General features: G+C 34.9%; 1 protein-coding gene and 1 long non-coding RNA gene across 16 annotated transcripts in view; both read left to right on the top strand.

The window, feature by feature from the left end:
- The window catches only part of ERC2 (ELKS/RAB6-interacting/CAST family member 2), a 369,824-nt gene that overhangs the window by 43,854 nt on the left and 307,733 nt on the right, over window positions 1–18,237 (top strand). For all 15 annotated transcript variants that reach the window (XR_001557961.2, XR_001557970.2, XR_001557967.2 and 12 more), the window contains one exon: window positions 586–1,002. Coding sequence is in view for 2 of the 15 variants with exons in the window: in XM_032447283.1 (XP_032303174.1) it covers window positions 586–1,002 (417 nt within the window). In the remaining 13 variants the exon portion in view is untranslated. The remainder of the gene's footprint in view (window positions 1–585; window positions 1,003–18,237) is intronic.
- LOC107319826 lies at window positions 14,634–17,080 on the top strand. The gene is made up of 3 exons (XR_001557974.2): window positions 14,634–16,400; window positions 16,658–16,746; window positions 16,901–17,080. It is a non-coding gene; the product is annotated as an uncharacterized LOC107319826 (long non-coding RNA).

Raw genomic sequence — 18,237 nt, 5'->3', positions numbered from 1 at the left:
TTTTCCCCCAAAATTCAATATTGCTTACTGTGTTTTTCCTGTTTGTTCATTAGAGATACAGTAATCCTGTTTACTAAAACATTCATGGCTTTAGTTGCCAAAAGAAAAAAACAAAACCAATCAAATGCTCCCCCCTCACTGCCTACCAAGATCCCTTCAGAGTTACAGGGAGTGCTTTGATTGACTTCATAACTAATCTGCTGAGCACCATGCAGGGCAGAACCACCTGTGGTCTATGAAGTAATTTAGAAAACATGGAATACTGAGTCTTTCAACTTTATAGGCACATATTGACTGTACAAATGGACGTGTCACTGCCTTGTGTTTGGGTCTGTTGTTTTTCTTTGTTCTTCATTTTATCTGTAGTTGACACTGTGTGTGTTGTCATCTATTTTCTCTAGAAGCACTTGAAGGATGTCATTATAAACACTGTCACATGCATTTGTGATTTTTCTTTTTTAAGGTCATTTAGTATACTTTCATTATTAATGATTTTTTATAAAAGCATACAACGAAAGTTTAATCAAAGTCAAATTATACATTCAGATTCTAAATCTATTTATTTATTTATTTTTGGTGTTGTAGCATCTGCAAATGACAATCCAGGCACTTCAAGATGAGCTTAGAACCCAGAGAGATCTTAATCATCTTCTGCAGCAAGAAAGTGGAAACCGAGGTGCTGAGCATTTTACGATTGAGCTAACAGAGGAGAATTTTCGAAGACTTCAAGCAGAACATGATAGGCAAGCTAAAGAGCTTTTCCTGTTAAGAAAAACTCTAGAAGAAATGGAGCTAAGGATTGAAACACAAAAACAAACACTAAATGCTAGAGATGAATCAATAAAAAAGCTTCTGGAAATGTTGCAGAGTAAAGGTTTGCCCTCAAAAGGAATGGAAGATGACAATGAGAGAACTCGAAGGATGGCAGAAGCTGAATCTCAGGTTAATCATTTAGAAGTGATATTAGACCAGAAGGAGAAGGAAAACATACATCTTAGAGAGGTAAGGAAAACTCATTATTTATTTCTTTAAAAGATATTGCTAATGTATTTGCTGCAGGTCTGGAAATAAGTGTCTGAGTGTTTTCCTTTTCTGCTTTCATTGTTTCCTAGAAGAAGATGCACCTATTTAAAATCAAAATTAATAAACAAGTGGACTGAGAAATTATGGAAAAAAAGTAATTGTGCCATTTGGGGCTTGTTGTCTTTGACATTGTTGCTTTGCATGCAATCTAGATTTCTTGTATTTTGACAAATCCATGTTTAGCAAATCAAGATGATTAGAATTATTGAAGAGACACTTAGCACCTTTTATTGCTATAAAATGACTTGCCACGAGTACATAGGGAACTTTGCTTTTATACCTCTTGTGTTTCAAATAAGTGTTTTCAAACATTTTGCCTACTGTACTCAGACTTTATCTAATTTATTTTCTGCTGGGGTACACAACAGAACATCACTGTATTTAGATGCTGGCCCCCAGCCCACCTGCATCAGCTGCCCACATTACTTGCTGATTAATTTTGAAACTAGATTTGGGAGAAGTGCAACTGAAAGAAAATCTGCCCACTTTTCAAGCCCGTGTGACCTTCTTCATCCTAGCAGCCTCTGAAGCTGGTGACAGGGAAATGAGACCGTGTGTCTTCCTCAGAGAGAGACCTTGTTGCTTCCCACTGAGAAAGGTGACAACTGCAGAGGTAGAGTACAAGCTACCCACAGTGAGGAGAATCAGGACATCCAGTTCTATTTCCTTAGAAATTCAGGAGCAGTGTAGTCTGGTTGAACTACTAGTCTGGTAAAAGCACTGATTTGCCTGATAAGTCAAAGCATGAATAAAATCAGTACTAGAACACAGAAGACTATTATTGGTTCTTGAATAAAGAATAGCTATTTACATCTATAGAACTTTTTTTCCCCCGTGGATGAACTGTTTAAGGTTAAAGCTATTTTGTTAGTAAAAAGGAATTCTTAAAACCCAGTGATTTATTTTAGATTTCAGATTAAAAGGAAGAAAAAGAAATACGTATTGAGGCCTCAGTTGTACCAGAAGCACTGCTCAAGCTTGGGAACACTGGAAAATTTGCAGGGCACAAACATACATTTGAAGTTTTTTAGTGAAGATGTGAATCCTTGTGAATCTTTTCTCAGGCAGAACATTCATTAAAAAGCGATGCCACCACTTAATGGAATCAGTGGATTCTGAAAGAAACTGCATAAGTGAATTAATGATACTATATTATAAAAAGGGTTGTGGAAGAAGTGCTTCAAATGTATTTCTGGAATTAAATCTGCTGGTTTCAGAGAAATACAGTTTGTTTCAAGTGTGGATGACCTGCTGTCAACTGTTTTTTGTTCTATGATTGTGCCTTACTTATAGCATCATTATTACTTATATTTTTGATTACTAATTCAGGCACATCTTGGACATGAATAAAGCAGAAATTTGAAGAAGGTTTTTTAATTTGCAGAGTAGTCAAGCTCTGGAATGGCCTTCTAAGAGCAGTTAAAGAAATAGGACTAAATAGAGCATGGAAAGTGGACAAGATATCTCATAGTTCCCACTGGGTTGCTCTCAGGAACCAGGAAAAAAATTGTTTCTCTCTGAATTTTTATTGAGGATAAAGTAATTATCTTTCCTCTAGAGCAAACGTTCAGAGGGGCTTGCTGGAGTTTCTGCTTGTGGCATGCTGATACGCCTTTGAGACTTATCAAGGTTTAAAATTTACAGTTTGCTGGTCAGAATCTCTGTGTCAGCTTTGGGGAACTATCTACTGATTTGGGGATTTTGGCTAAGAATTTCCAAAGCTTTGTGTGAAATTCTCTCTCCAGCTTTGCTCCTGAGGCAGGCTGTAGTTATTGATTTTTATTTATTTGCCTTTTGCTGTATTGCGACTGGGAGTTGTCTGCACAATTTAAAGGAATATCAGATATTCAGTATCTAGTTTTATCCATTTGTTAAAAAACAGAATATTCCACTTTTGATTTTTGTGTAGTGCAGTGAGTCTTTGTTTTCTGCTGTGTTTACTAGAATTGCTGTTAATGCATGCAGTCTCTATCCTTCAGAGTACAGTTTCTGAGCCTGATAAATTAGGAATTACTGTGCTGAATCTTTTGCAGTAGTGTCCTTAGTGGTTTCCATTTTTCAACAAGAGGTTTCAGGTTTTCAACCTGGCTGTAAATGACCATATTTTCCCTCTACTTCCCTGAGAATGGTTTGACAGTGAATCAAAACTTGGAAGCTTTTTCAATCCCACTGAGGAATGATTAAGAATTTAGTATATGTCCAGCACCAAATTTTGTTCATGTTTACCTGTCTTTAACAAAATATATTTTGGAGAATTTTGACTAAAATATTCTGATTTCTGTATTTTTTACAGGTTACAGTGTTGAGCTCGTGTTGAGTATATTTCTGAAAAACTACTACATTGTCCTGTGTAACTTAATGTTTGATCAGATCCTGAAAATTAATTTTTAATTAGCTTTGCCATTATTGCTTTTACAAGTTGCTGTTATTACTGCATGTGAAGTATGCACGTTACCAGAAACCAATATTCTACTGTCTTGATTCAAAATAACATGAAGTTATCCAAGATTTAAGTGGAAAAATAGGGGGAAAAAAACAAACTTTGTTTCTTTTTCTTTCCCATGAATAGCTGTAGAAGTTAACGTAGTTGCCTCACAAAATGTGGAATTTCTCCAGACTATAGATTATATTTCTTGGAGATACTGGAGAGAAGAGAGACAGAAATAGCTAGTGTAATAGAGGCATAGGAATATACCTCTGGAATATAAAACAGTCGATTTTGGGGTGGTTTGGGGATGTTAACCACTTGCTCCTCATAGACCATACCTTTCTGCAGCGTACGCTCTACTGCACTGTCAGACTTTGTTTCACAGTGGTGAGCTTCTGATTGTGTTTACTCAAGTTCTCTTTGAGAGCACTAGGAATGGCAAATCTGAACCTTATTACACAGGAGGAAAGTTCAGGTGAAGTTGGAATCCTGCTCTTCTCTTACAGGAATCACAAAGAATGTCTGTGTTGGTGAGGTTCATTAAAACACACGTACTGGGGAAAAAAGCTATGCAAAAAAAATGAATGCATTCCTTTCTGCATATTAAGGAATTTGTTATACAGGCAATACGTTTTCACAAGAATAGCTAGATTCCATGACTTGTGCTAGTTATAGCAAAACTTTCGTTAGTTGCTTATCACAAAGCAAAAGACAATAATCTGATTGAATAGCATGAAGTACATGCTTGCGTTTTAGCTTCAGTTTTGAAGATACAGCCTGCTAAGGAGAGATTATGGAGCTCCTCTCCATGGTTTCTGAGGGCATCTGTGTAGTCTGTGCTCACTCTCCCTTCATTGAGTTAGACTGAATCTTTTGCCTGTAAGAAATTTAGCTCATTGAATGCCCAGAAATATTTTTATTAGCCTTTTCCTATGATAGCTGGATTTTATTGTTATTTTATGAGAGAAAATGATATACTATATGTTTGCTAAGGAAATTGTGTTCTTCAGGTTGCAAAGTAGCCTTTGCGAATACACAAATGTAAGTAGAGGGCCATTCTTGGGCCTGGGAATTTCCCTGTTTGTATGTTAACAGGTGAAAAGGAAATCTGTCTTGAAGCCATGATGTCATACCATTGTGTTCTTATGTTCAGAAATAAGTATAATGTATATCACTAAACATACATTCCTGTCGTTAAAAATGCCTGCCTTTTACTACTCACATTGATTATCAAATATATTTTCCAGGATTTGAGATAAACATTTTTTTTCTCTATAGTTTTGGGAGTACTGAAGGTAATCTGGTGATTTTATCATGTGGAAATCTAGCACAGATGTTTGGTATTACTTTTTTTTAAACATAGTGACCACACATTATTTACCCTAAGTACCATTAAGTATTTTTTTATTATTGCTATTAAAAACTTGCCTTAGGCAAAGTCCCACTAAATCTCTAGTAAAGTCAAATGTTAAAATTCCAGCAAGTATTTTATTATATATACATACGCATAGATTACACATGCCTTCTCTATATAACATACAAATTCACTAAAATGGAATCTGAGATCATATAGGATTTTATATATACATTTTAACTCTTATCTTGCATGTATTCTTAAAATAACATTGTACGTGGTTTAAAGCTATGGTCTTTTCTTTCTACACTTAGGAAGAAGAACACAGCTTTATTATAATTTAAAGTGCACTTTTAAGCTTTCAAGGGTTTTTTAAAACTTGCTCTATCTTTGAACTCAGCTTGGTCAAATAATGATGGTTGATGATAGGATTTGAACTGCCATCATGAATTACTTATTGCATGTTTTTAAAGTTATTAATGGAGTAAAGTTCTTTCTTCCACTGTGAGTAGAACAGATGCCTTGCAGACTTTTGGTGTTTACTGTAAATGTCTTACACTGGAGCCAGTAGTAATTTACTAAGGAAATGCTTTACCGACACCAAACATTTCTTCCCTGTAGTTAGTTATGCAGATTAACAACCATTCTAGTCTGAGTGTTTTTATTAGGTTCATTAGTGCCGCTTTCCTTTTATTTCTCCTGATTCAGCACAAAATATTAAACTAATCAGTAGTTATAAAGACAATCATTTCCTATCACAATATTGATATGTGTTTTAAGGTGACTTCTTAGGTATACAAAAGGACTTGGCAGTCACACCAGGCAAGAAAAAGTAGGCAGAAACTGATTATGCTCTAGAGAACAAATACTATTCCTAAGGTAGCCCGTTTGGGTTTTGCTATTGCCCATAATATTATCACTGGGGCGCTTGGTTGTTGCAGTAGTTCTTAAAAATCCAATAGAAAGCTTTTTACTTACATATGAGTTTTTTTCAGTTAGGACAGGTTTTACTCTCCACAACAACATCACCACTAGTTTGGAATCTAGAATGAGAAAAGCATGAGTTTGAAATGAATGGTGATGTTTGAGAAGCAATTAAAGAAATTGTTCTAGAAAGTGAGAAAAAGCATGAAACACAAAATTGAGAAGAGTGTGAACACATTTTCCAGAACTTGAAAACTTTGTAAGTACTTAGATCCAAATACTATTTTTTCCATAAGTCATCCCAACAAGGTCAATGGGATTAGTTGAGTGGGTTGCAGTGGAGGGGATCAGATTTGAAAGAATCTAGACTTTGGAAAAGTGCTTTGTGACATGGATCAGAAGAAAGTTCAATTATTATTGATGTTCAATTATTATTTTTTTAAAATAGTTTGTGTTCCATTCTAGACATGATATTGGAAGATTTTCACACAGTCCATGTTCCACTAATATAATTAGAAGAAGAAAAATAATTATTAATTGATCTACAGAAAAATGCTTACTTGATTTTCTGCTGCTGTTCTTGGTAGTTGCAAATAGGTTCTTAGTGGTGTGTCCCTCAGTTCTATCTACAGTCCTATTAAAAATATTCTTATGCTGCCATTGCTCTTATATGTTGGCAATCTGATTCCTAATTTGCTTTAAATGAGTGTTCCAAGTGGGGTTAGCTCAAGCTAAAGTAAAAGGACATCTTACAGAAGCGAATGTGCTTTCCATGCTTTCCTTTAAAAATTTGCAGTTGCAGAATGCATTATTTTCATTGATTTATAGATAATTAACAATTATGTATTTCTTTGGTCACATTGCTTTTATCAGGTTTGATTCTTGACATCTTTCATCTCCCTAAGCATAAATTTATTTACAAAAATGTGGATCTTAGTTTTTTTTTAATAATGTATTTTTCTTTCGCTCAGTATTTAACACAAAAATCCACATTGTAAAACCTTCCAAAGATTATAAATTAAGAGAATGATAACTTCCCATCAACTCTATTACTTCTCTACTTGCTCTTTTATTATTCAGCTGAATTTTCACAGGGTTCGATACTAAGTTTATTTGTACTGTGGTTTCCTAGATAAACTATGGAAATAATAATTATGGGCAAAAAATAGATGAAATCCAAACAACCCTCTTCCCTCAAATAATCATGCTATGAAAAACACATTCATGATAATCTAAGAGTAAAGAATAAAAATTCAAGCAAATAAAAAAATATAAAGTTCTCTCCTTTAAGTTAGCAGTTATTATATGACTGCAGATCATAAACCTTGGGAGTCAGGAGTACTGTATGGACTGATTTTTGTATTGATTTCTGAATCTGCTGTTGTATTCTTTTCAAGATGCTTGTGTAAACTATCCATTGGAATATTGCAGTTTCTTTACAATTCATGAACCATGAAACATTATCATCTGGATAGTCCTAATGTTGGTGTTTCGAATTACAATGGGAAAATTGATAGGCCTGATCTCATTAAAATCTCAGTGCAACAGTATGCATGCTTATGAGTAGTACCAGGGAACACTGTATAAAACAGTACAGCATCAGGACCTGTGTTAGTCACACACTTCAGTTCTCCTCTGCTTGTTGCAAACCATCCTCCATGAATACAGCTTTCTAGGAGTAACTGGGATAATTCAGCTCTATCTATACTTCATTATGGCAATGTTAAATGCATTGTATTTCTTTTCTATCCCATACTTGTCCCAGACACTCTAGTTCAGTTCCATAGACTTTCTTTTCTCTGAAGTCAGACTTCTGCAGATGTATGTTTTCATGTATATGCACTGTGAAGTTTATGATGATACAGATTTCCCAGTACATAAAAATACATCAGCACTGGAGTTCACTGACATCTTAATTGAACTTGTCATTGACAAAATATTCTATGAATTGCTGTGATCTTCAGGTGAGCTGCAGTAATCTGCAGCAAGATGAGCCCGTCGTAGATGAAAAGCTTTGTCATTCTACAGTTTGAAATGTAAGATCTCCTCTAAAAATAAGGAAAAACTATTTATTGGAGAATGAGCCTGTGCTTGGCTTCATCTGTTCACGTTATTCACATAAGGTACGTTGACTTATTTTAGACACTGGATGGCACTCTTGAATGAGGATTGGATTTTATTCTGGCTTTCATCCCTTCTGCAGATGATCGTGCCCTATCTATTTGTCACAGCTCAATTTACAGTGATGGGATGGACTAAGAAGAGTAATACCTTCATTTGCAGCTGATAGTACGACACAGGAATTGTATTCAGTCTGTAGACAGACTGCAGTTAAAACAGCTGCAGATAAGAATCAAAGCAAGCAGAGAGCTTAATTGCATTTCTTACTCTACAAAACAAAGTCAGGAATTATATCTGGATGCATTAGTGGAATTCAGCCCCAGTTTTTAAGCCAAAATTGCAATTTACTTCAGTTTTTTAAAAATAAAAGAGCAAGCTAAGATGGCATCCATTCTTTTGAATGGAGTTCCACTGTAGTAAGTGTTCTCCCTTACCTTGGCTGCAGAAAAGACTTTACACTGTCACAATGTGATCGGAACCTGGAAGGTGGGCAGAGGAGAATATCACAAGTTATGTTCTGTGCCCTGCTGCATTTCCAGAAAGACTAGTAGTACTTAGTTTACTGAGAAGCTTTTCTGCTTATGAGTGGCTTGCTACATATAGCACTTTGGAAGAAGCCAAGGCAACACGCAGTGCGCAGCTTTATGTAGTTGGGATCTTATGATATGAAGTCCTACCTTTAGATGTAGGTGCCATGAATATATATAGAGAATCCTTTCTAAAATACTTTGTTAGATAAAATAAAGTAGCATTAGATGGCTATCAAAACGTCACCCAAATAAACTGCAACAAGATTTAAAAAAGCTAATTTATTATTCTGTTACAAATTATAAATCTAGATCTAAATGATAAAATTCGTGTTTCAAAATAATTTCTTAACTTTTTCAGTACTTGACTGTGTATTTAGTATAGGGAGCAGACAAACATGACCCCTGGTGGTACAGACAAGAGATGCTACTCTCCAGAGAAAATCAGGACTGCTTGTTCTGCTCTACAGCAATAGGGGATGGTGATTTGCTCTCTTTAAGTTGGTGGTAAATAGAGAAATAAAGTAGCCATTTACTGAGGTATTGAAAAGATGACTAGGAGTTGCAAATGCATTTTTTTTTGAAAGCAAAGCAAGTTTCTAGAATTTCTTTTTTCATCCTTGATTGTAAAATGTGTTTTAACTTTTTTTTAACCCTTCAAATACACAGGCGAACTATTATTATTCTGAATGTTAGCAAGTTTTTAGAAAGATCTTAAATCCAGGCAGTGCTGAATTGAGAGTGTGTCTCACAGCTTGAGGCACTGTTGGGACACAGGGTAGCCTCATGACTTCAGCATTCCTTGTTTTAAAATTATGAGTTGTATCAGGATTCAAAGGAACAGTTTTTTCTGTGAAAAAAGTGATCATAAGATTGTATCATTGGACTCCTAGGATACATGTTCTTCCTCATTAATTTATTTCCTAAATACATATGTTTCAACTTTTCCCTATTTACATTTTATAAGTAATTATAGAAGCATTATAGAGATGAGAACACCCAATATACTTCCTGCTCAGCTTTTAGACATCCATTTTGGTGAAGGATTACAGTATCCTTTGGAATTACTGCACTAATAATTCCTTAAGATGTAGTTCTCCTTCTTCATATTCTGGTCTTGCATGGAGGATGCCTGAGGATGCTTTTGTAGGCTGAACGTTACCATAAGAAAATGGAGAAGAAACCAGTGTTTGACAGTGCTCTCCAATTTTGTAGCGCAGTTGCGCAAGCACTGCAAACCAGTTCTTCATTTTGCAGAGCTCTCTCAGGAGATCTTTCTCACAGAGGAAGTGGAATCAGTATTTTGTTTAAAAGTGTCCCATCAAAGCACAGGGAGAAGGATTTTTATTGCAATTGCATCGTTATTCCCAAGTGGGTCTGTTTCAGAGCATTGATTGACTGAACACCTGCACATGTTTGAGTCAGAACAATCAGTTTGTTCTAAATTATTCCTGACTTGCTTGGAGAGAGTCATTTTCAGTTCTCAACTTGAAAAGGGCATATTTTCACATAGGAGTACATCTGGCAGACAAAAGATTTTCTGCTGATAACAAATCTCAGAAACCATTATCAATATAATGTTACCCTTTAGCCACTCAACAGTACTGTGAGTATTTACAGTGGTCTTGGCAGTGCTTACAAACCATCTGCATCATTAAGGCACAGGATGGCTGGCCAGAAAAATGGAAATCTTAAGAGTTTGGGAACAGATAAACATGCTCCCACTTGTGCATCCTTCTTTTCTCAAAGGTTTTAACACCAACTCAGTTGATAAAATTTATGAAAACAATAAAGACTGCAGGATGGTAAGACAGAACTTACTCCTGGAGGGATTCCAAATTTGGGCTACTTTGCTCATTTGTTTCTGCTGAACCCTTCAGCATGAGAAGTTGGAAATGTGGTGTCACGTGCAAGCTTGGTCTTTAGCTTATTCACTCTTTCTTCAGAATGGTTTGCATTCTAGCAAAGTCTAAAAATAACGAATTTAACCTCCAGAACACCTGGATACATATATGCATATGTATATAATATATATATACTTTTTTTTTTCCCCCGATGAAAAAATGCAGAATTAGATACTTGCATAAAACCTTCTCCTTTTACTCTGTTGGTCACAAATTACGAATATTTTATTAGTTAACTGTATATTCCTAATATGTGAATGCATGCTGGTTGAGCTTTACAGGATATTTTGCTTTAATTTAACATTGTGGTGCTTTAAATAATGTAAATGTATTTTGGTGTTTCCTTACAATCTCCTCTTACTGGAATCTCTGCGCAGTATGACAGTCTTAAACTGCATAAATAAAGACTGTAATTATGAATGGTAGCAAGCAAGTTTTGGGACTGGTAAGTACATCATTATGTTATTGTGAATGTTACCAGTTATTTAAAACATACTTAACAGCCTTAGCAGAAATTCTTTAGGGATGCCAAATGGAAAGACTAACTTGATATATTTGGTTTGCCAGTTGTAGAGGTTACCCAAAAATGGATTCATTGCAAACAAGAATATTGAAGAGTTCTTGGGTCTGTGACTGGTCAGGGATCTCAAGAGATGGTTTTCTGAGTCACAGCTCAGGTTAAGTAACACATGCATTCCTATCACTGCACTTTCTGTGGTCAGTGCTGCATATCACCCAGTGTCTCCTGAATTTTGCATGTCCTTTGGATTTCCACAGCTGTTTCAGTTGGCTTTAGAGGCAATGTTCAGTAATTCTTTCAAATCAGAATTCTCGTCTCTGTAAAAGAGACTGGATGAACTTTGCTATTTGAAAGTTGAAGTCCTTCCCTGAGCTGTTAGTGTTATGAAGCCATAAAAACTTGTCTCTATTTCTCTGAATGTATGAGGCTTTGCTATTAGTGACGTGGCTCTAAGCAGGTTAAAATCTTCTGTTTCCAAAAGTGTTTCACACGTGCTTCTTGGGGCACTCTCACAAGAGCATAAAGCTGAAAAAGCAAAGCTTTGTCTTCTGGGTTTTGTTGATCTTTGACACTTTAACCCTCTATGATTCTAGTTCCTGTCCTCTGTCTGTTATCACTTCTACAGTCATCTGTATTCTTAGCAAAGAAAAAGCAGCAAGAGGTCATGCCTTGTTCTTGCATCTGTAGCAAGATGTAGCAAATGCAGCTAGGATGGGTATGCAGTATAAATCATAGCTGTTGCAGATTGACCTTTTGAGTCATACTTTATAGCTAGAATATTGATATTCCTTTATTATTTTAGCAGAATATACTCAGATATTTTTTGAATAGCTAAGTATTATCTACTGTGTTCAGTAGCATAACAACTGATCCACTATCAGTTGTTAACTAATGTTCTTAAAAAAATGCTATATATATTTCCCTTTTTAATATAAAAAATAACTAACTAAAAATGACTGTTAAAGAGTGATTAGCTCTATCTTTAAATGTTCTTATTAACAATTCTGAGAAAACTATAATTCCCAAGCAGTGAAATTTGTATGAATTGAAAAGGAAAAAGATTTTTTTGGTGTATTTTAATGTGCTGGACTTCTCTCTAAAGTACCTCTTTTATAATCAGAAATCTCTTTTGTAATAATAATGCCTTTTGCTTGTCTTCAGTGCACTGTGTGTCTGAGTTGTTTTGCCTACCCTTCAAGATCTGAAGCTCTGCATGTGTTGATTCCTGGCACAAACGGAAAAAAAAAAAGATATTGATACTTTGAAGGACAGACAATGCATGTAAATAGCTTGTTGCAACTCTGCATACTCCCTTACAGAATGCCTTGCCAACTGCGGAGATAAAGTGTACTTTTTCCAGCACATTACTGAGTGAACAATCTCCCAAACTTTCACTAGCAACAGCAAATATTTGTGAAGGTGTTACACAAAACAGAAGTTCTTACCTGTATTATTTATTGGTATTACTAAAAGAATGATTTATATATTTTGTTAGGTGAACAAAGCAATCTCTAGTGGGATTGTTTCCCTGTGATAAAACTGCAAATTAGTATTAACTTTAAATTAATATCAAAATAATTAATTAAGAGGTATTTTGCGTTTATTTCTGCCAGCAAGTTACTGAAGGACAAAAGGCTTGGATGAAGTCTCTCACCTAGCCTGGATAACAGCAAGGTTTAAAAACCATAACTGAGTTATTGAATGACCCTGGAGTAAGGAATGAAAATAATGAGGTTTCATTAATTTTTCATAATTGCCAGCACTGTAGGTGATAGCTGGAAGTAATAACTTGCTTTGTCCTGAAAATGCTCTTCAAAAACTGTTTTAGATGCCATTAAACTAAAACAGGCAAGTAAAAAATGATTGTGTCTACACTAGAATTTGTTAATTTTGTCTAATTTATCTCACTGAGAAATCAATTAATAATTTGTAAACTTTTGCGAACAAGTAATTATGTGACTTTACAATGCTTGAAAGTCTGTCCAGCATTATAACTATTTTCACGCAATGGCACTGAAGTAAATTATGGTGTAAAACTTTAATTATTATTTATTTTTAAAACTTTAATTATTATTTATTTTAACACACAGACAGTAACGTAACCTATGATTTATTTCTTGATGGATCATCTGTAAATGTACTGCTGCATAATGATGAAAAAATGAGAAGAATAGAAATAGTAAAGGCAAAAAATATCTGAGGGTATCAGAATAGTCTTGTACAGCACTTTGGAGAGTGGCGGGTGAGAAATATGAGTTCTCAACTGACTCTTAGATTTTATTAACATTAGGAAATAATAATGCATAACAAGAAAAGATCCAAGGGGATACTTGTGTTTTGGGAGTTGAGATTTCTTGCTGATTGTGACACAGCTTTTACCCTCATGGTTGGCCCGATTATTTCAGGCAGAGCCCTCACAAATACCTGCTTCTGTGTTTCTGCTATTTCTGTAATATCTTAATTTTGAACCTAAGAATTCTGTAGATGCTGAGTGTTTGGAATCACAAATGAGGTCAATGGAAGCCTCAGGAAATCTACTAAAAATAAATAAATAATAATAATCATCCAGTTATTTGGGGTACCTCACAAATTTGTATACTGAGATGGAAACTGAACAGTTCACGAATGTGAATGCAGCGAAGTCAGACCTGTGGAGTCAAAACATCTTTCATTAGGAATCTGGAAAGGATTACTCTGAAATAACCACATAAATAGTGGAGAATACATATGTAACTTTCTGCTGTAATGTTCAAAGTTTACAGAGATTAAATTACAAACATAACAAAATATTAGAGGCTTGTTCATTAACAAAGGAACTGTTTTTTAAAGATCATTTTTAAGAGTGAAACGTAAAGCTCAAGATTGGAAAGTTTTGCTCCTTAATATATTTTATATACGTTGTGCTAAAGATAACATGATGACTTTATAGAACTATCTCTGTAGTCCATTAGGCTGTAGTGTTGCTCCTTCCTTAACTATTACCACAATAGATTGTTTAGTTCATGCACACCACGTTTAGTCAATAAACAAGCATCCAGATTATGTGGCAAGTTCGTTTTCCAGAGGTTTTGGAAAAATCTAATTAGATGAGATAATGTTGTGTTACAGTAATGCAAAAGCTAAGGTATAAAATACATTCCCTTGCAATCTGAGCACTGCCCAGACTGCTTGCTGTTAAGTCTTTTCTGTTGGAAATTACTTGTATGGAGAATGTAGCAGTGCTTTCTGATGAAGGAAGACTTGCTGAATGGTGTTATTTTTACTTGAAAACATTTAATTTCATAACTTAAAATATTCAAGGCTTTGTTTTCATGTTGTATTACCAGTGCAGTGGTAGAACAGAGATGTGCAGCAGGTTTTGCTTATTGTCTTTGCTTAGGTGCTGCTGGTGTTTCAGGACTATGGAACTGAATATATATGGTAAATGCAGAATTCTAAACCCATTCTGGTTTTAATGTGTTTGCAGGGGATAGACAGGGCAAGAGGTAGGGAGTCTTTCTCAGGCAGTTTGGTGCAGAATGTGCACAGCATCACTTCTCCCTTTCTATGGTGTTAGGGGAGCAAACCACATCCCAACTTTCATTTGGAGTGGTGGCTTTCTTTGGGGTGAATCTTTTTACCTCAAAGTGCAACATTTATGCTTAGAGATATGTAGATAGACAGATTTGCTACCTGGAACAACATTGATTTCCTGAATATGTCCAATATGTATTCTTATTATATTTGAATATAATATTATTTTTTATTATATATTTTTATAATCTCTCTGTTATCAGATATTATATGAAGAAGGATATATAGGATATATCTTTGCATTAAAAAGAAAACAGATAATTGAGCCTGCATAAAAATAAATACATAATCCAGGTTTACTCAGTAGATGTGAACAACTTTACCAGTCCCATCTTATACACTGTTTTTACAACTAGAATCTCACAATTTTCCTTCATATTTCCATGAAGTTTATGTAGTTTTATTGCATGTATTCCTAAATTACTGTAAATGTTATATAATCTGTAATTGAACACGCGGTCTGTATAAGGAAATGTAGTTTTAAAAAGCAATCCTTCTTCCTGGAACTTTTGAGGATCTCTTTTCAAATTTGTAATTTTAATTAATGATTCACTATTTTGTGATATTGCTACTGAATGTATTGCAGCTGTGAGAAGTACATGTATGTGGGATGAGCTTTCTACTCTTTTCTGTCCCTCCTGAGTACAGCAAATTCACTGTTTAATTCTTGGCTGCTGCTTCTACAAAGCTGCCTTTCACTTTAGCTTTGAGCACAGCTGGCTGATATCAAGCACGCTGACAGTCGCACATGGTTAAAGATACAGGTGTCTACTCTCTACGTCTTAGACCATTCTTGCAGTTTGTGAGAAATTAATTCATCAGTAGATGGCAAATATTGGAGATGCTTCATTCCTATTCAGCTTTTGACCATGGTGCTGCTTTCAACACCAATTCTACCAGTGTGAGCATAAAACTAGACTTTGGAACAGAAGCACACAACTTCACAGTGCAGAACTCCCAGAAGTAAGCAAATGATAAATTGAACATACACAAATGTCATGTTATTTGCAAGGAAAAAAAAAAAGTTACGGTTCAGTATACCATTAGATTTTAGCCTCCAAAGCTCTACTTAAATAGTAAATTCATTTTTCATGGCAGCTCAGGGTTTTCCAGAATGACTGGAGTGAAAACTCACTAACTTTCTGCATAGCTTAACAGAAGTTGTGCATTTATGGGAATGTCCTATTTACCAGAGGGATATTTGAAGATTGGATTAGCAATAATCTAATTTTTCTCTGCTAATATTTTCATTGTGATGTAATAAATTTAGTCTCTGAGGAAATTAGAGTAACATTCATAGAGGAGGACAGTTTTTTTTTGTGTTTAAAGCGACTGCCCTTCATCTGTTGTCCATAATTCTAATGCTTCTCCAGGAAACAGGAACAAGTTTCTGAAAAGTTAAGCAAGTGAAAAAGTGTTTGCATGCTTCTTGTAAGATACAGGAGAAAGATAATTATTGGCAGTGGTGATGATGTGGGAGCTGAAATTGAGTCTCCTGTTGAATGTAGAAACTCCTGTATTTTCTGTGTATTCCAGTGGATCTGGACTCTTTTCAAGATTGATTTTGAAAGCTGTTCTACTCTAAACTAAATTTGTAGCATCAATATGCTTAAAAATAGGAGAAATTTAGAGGTTCAGAACTTATTTATGAAGGTAGGAAAGGGAACCAACATCTTAAGTGTAACTTTGAACCTCATTCTGCTTTATTCTCTTAGTAAAAAAAGGGTCTTTAATTTGATCACTTCTCATTCAGTGAAACAGTCCTTAATTAATAAAGCAAACAAACACAGAAATCAGTGCTTATTCTGTATGGAGGGATTATTCTGCATGCATACAGCAACCGCAGATGCAGAGATCATCAGGGCGTAGCAGAAGAACTAAAGGGGCCTGCAGGGTGGCCCACTTCTTCAGTGAACACAGGGTACTGCTCATCTGCAGCTACAGATGTCCTACAAGCTTTTCTGTGGTAAGTTTACTACAGAGAAAGACTTATTTGTCCATTGCTCTCTATTTTTTTTTTTACATTTTTTTTTTTTTAAATCACAGAATCAACATTTTGTGCATGTATTTTAGAATCATTTTATTTTACTAATTTTTCAATTAAATTTATTTTATCAATTTCATTTTCTCTGGTTATCTTTTCAATATATTTTTTCAGTAATAGGGTTATGAAACGAGCTACACAGCAATTTAGGGATCTTTTCTCCCCTTTTTGTTTTGCAGGCACTTGTGATCTGGTAGGAGGTGTCGCCATAAGAGAAGGGTCAGAAAAAGAAACAGGTCATCCCAGCTGAAAGACTAAATTGAGGCAGGTAATGATGAGGTTCCTTGACTTGTACCTCTTCCCATTTGATATACTAACTATATAGTAGCTGTGTCTTAGAATGCTGCATGATGAATACAGAATCTTTTTTTACCTAATTGTTAAGAAAAAAAACCTGAAGCACTGTATGTTCTTTCTTTTAGGTCAAACCTGTGGTGAAATCATCCAGTGTACTTCTGGTTTCCTCCATAGAAGATAGGAAGCTGAGAAGAAGCCTTCTTGAAAAGGATACACTGCAATCATTTTTGCTTTATAAATACTTTCTCATGTTGTAAACTGTTTTGAATAAATCACTATCACCCCAAAATGCAAAGAGCTTTCAATTAACGTATATAGACTTGTCTTTATTTTAAAATGTGTTTTTTATTACAAATGCAAAGAATCTTTGGTGTTAAGATTTTCTTGAAGTGATATACTCTTCCAAAACTTTGCTAACGGAGATGTGGTATGGAGTAAGTACACATACGTGACCTAATTTTTACAGATATTTTGTTACTGGTATGTTTTGCTATAGAATAGGAATATTGTATCTTTTATTTATTGCCTCGAAATTTAGTGGAAGTTTATGTTACCTTGTGATACCCTCTTCTGTTCTAGTATGCTTAATGGACGTGCCTATGATTTCATTTGCAGTGACTTTACATTAGGATGATGTCACTGATTAGTATTACACTTGACTTAGACTGATGTAAACAAGGAAATAGTTAAACCATTGGTTCACAGAGACCTGCTGACCACTGCAGTTTACTCTTGAAATTCAGTCTTCTGAAAAATGGCGCAAAACAATACCTGAATAGAAAATGAATAATGTATGCAGGGGAAGCATTTAGCATGCTGAGATGTGGACTATGGATCTGTTACTGAAGAGATTTCTGTTAGGCTGAATTTGATGCCAACAATTTTAGACGTTTGCAGGTTAAAGCTATCAACTGGCAGGATATGTGAAGAAGTGATTTTGGAAATGAAAGTTATGTGGTAAGACATAGGGACCTAGAAAATCTGCTAGATTCTACTAGACAAGTCCACGGAGAGCTGTAAATATCTGGATAGTATTTAACCATGAAGGAATGGAACCAAGTGAACTACAAAATAAATTGTTTCTGTAATATGTCATCAGAGTTATGCAGTTGGCACATTTCCACCAGGTAAATTTTTATGTCTCAATTTCTTACCCTACATAGTTTTTCTTCTCTTTGTATTTCTAACCTACATCCTATAGTTTTTAACCTTCAACCATTTATAACTCTTGCAAAATCAATTATTATGCATAAACGGTGTTACCTGGTGTCAGCAGTGCTTGGATAACAGTTAAGTCTATTGTTATATTTAGTTAAGGAAAATCTATCAATTTATGAAGTTGCTAGGAAAGTTACTAGCATTTCTTTTCTTTTTTTTTTTTTGCTTTTTCTTCTTATTTAGTGACTCCTATCACTTATTCCATATTCAGTGCCAGCTCACAAATGCACAGTAATAGCAAATT

Source organism: Coturnix japonica, chromosome 12 (assembly GCF_001577835.2).
Source record: "Coturnix japonica isolate 7356 chromosome 12, Coturnix japonica 2.1, whole genome shotgun sequence".
Classification (NCBI taxonomy): Eukaryota; Metazoa; Chordata; class Aves; order Galliformes; family Phasianidae; genus Coturnix; species Coturnix japonica.
Note: the sequence above shows the minus strand (reverse complement) of the source record. Positions and strands in the feature narration are given on the sequence as shown.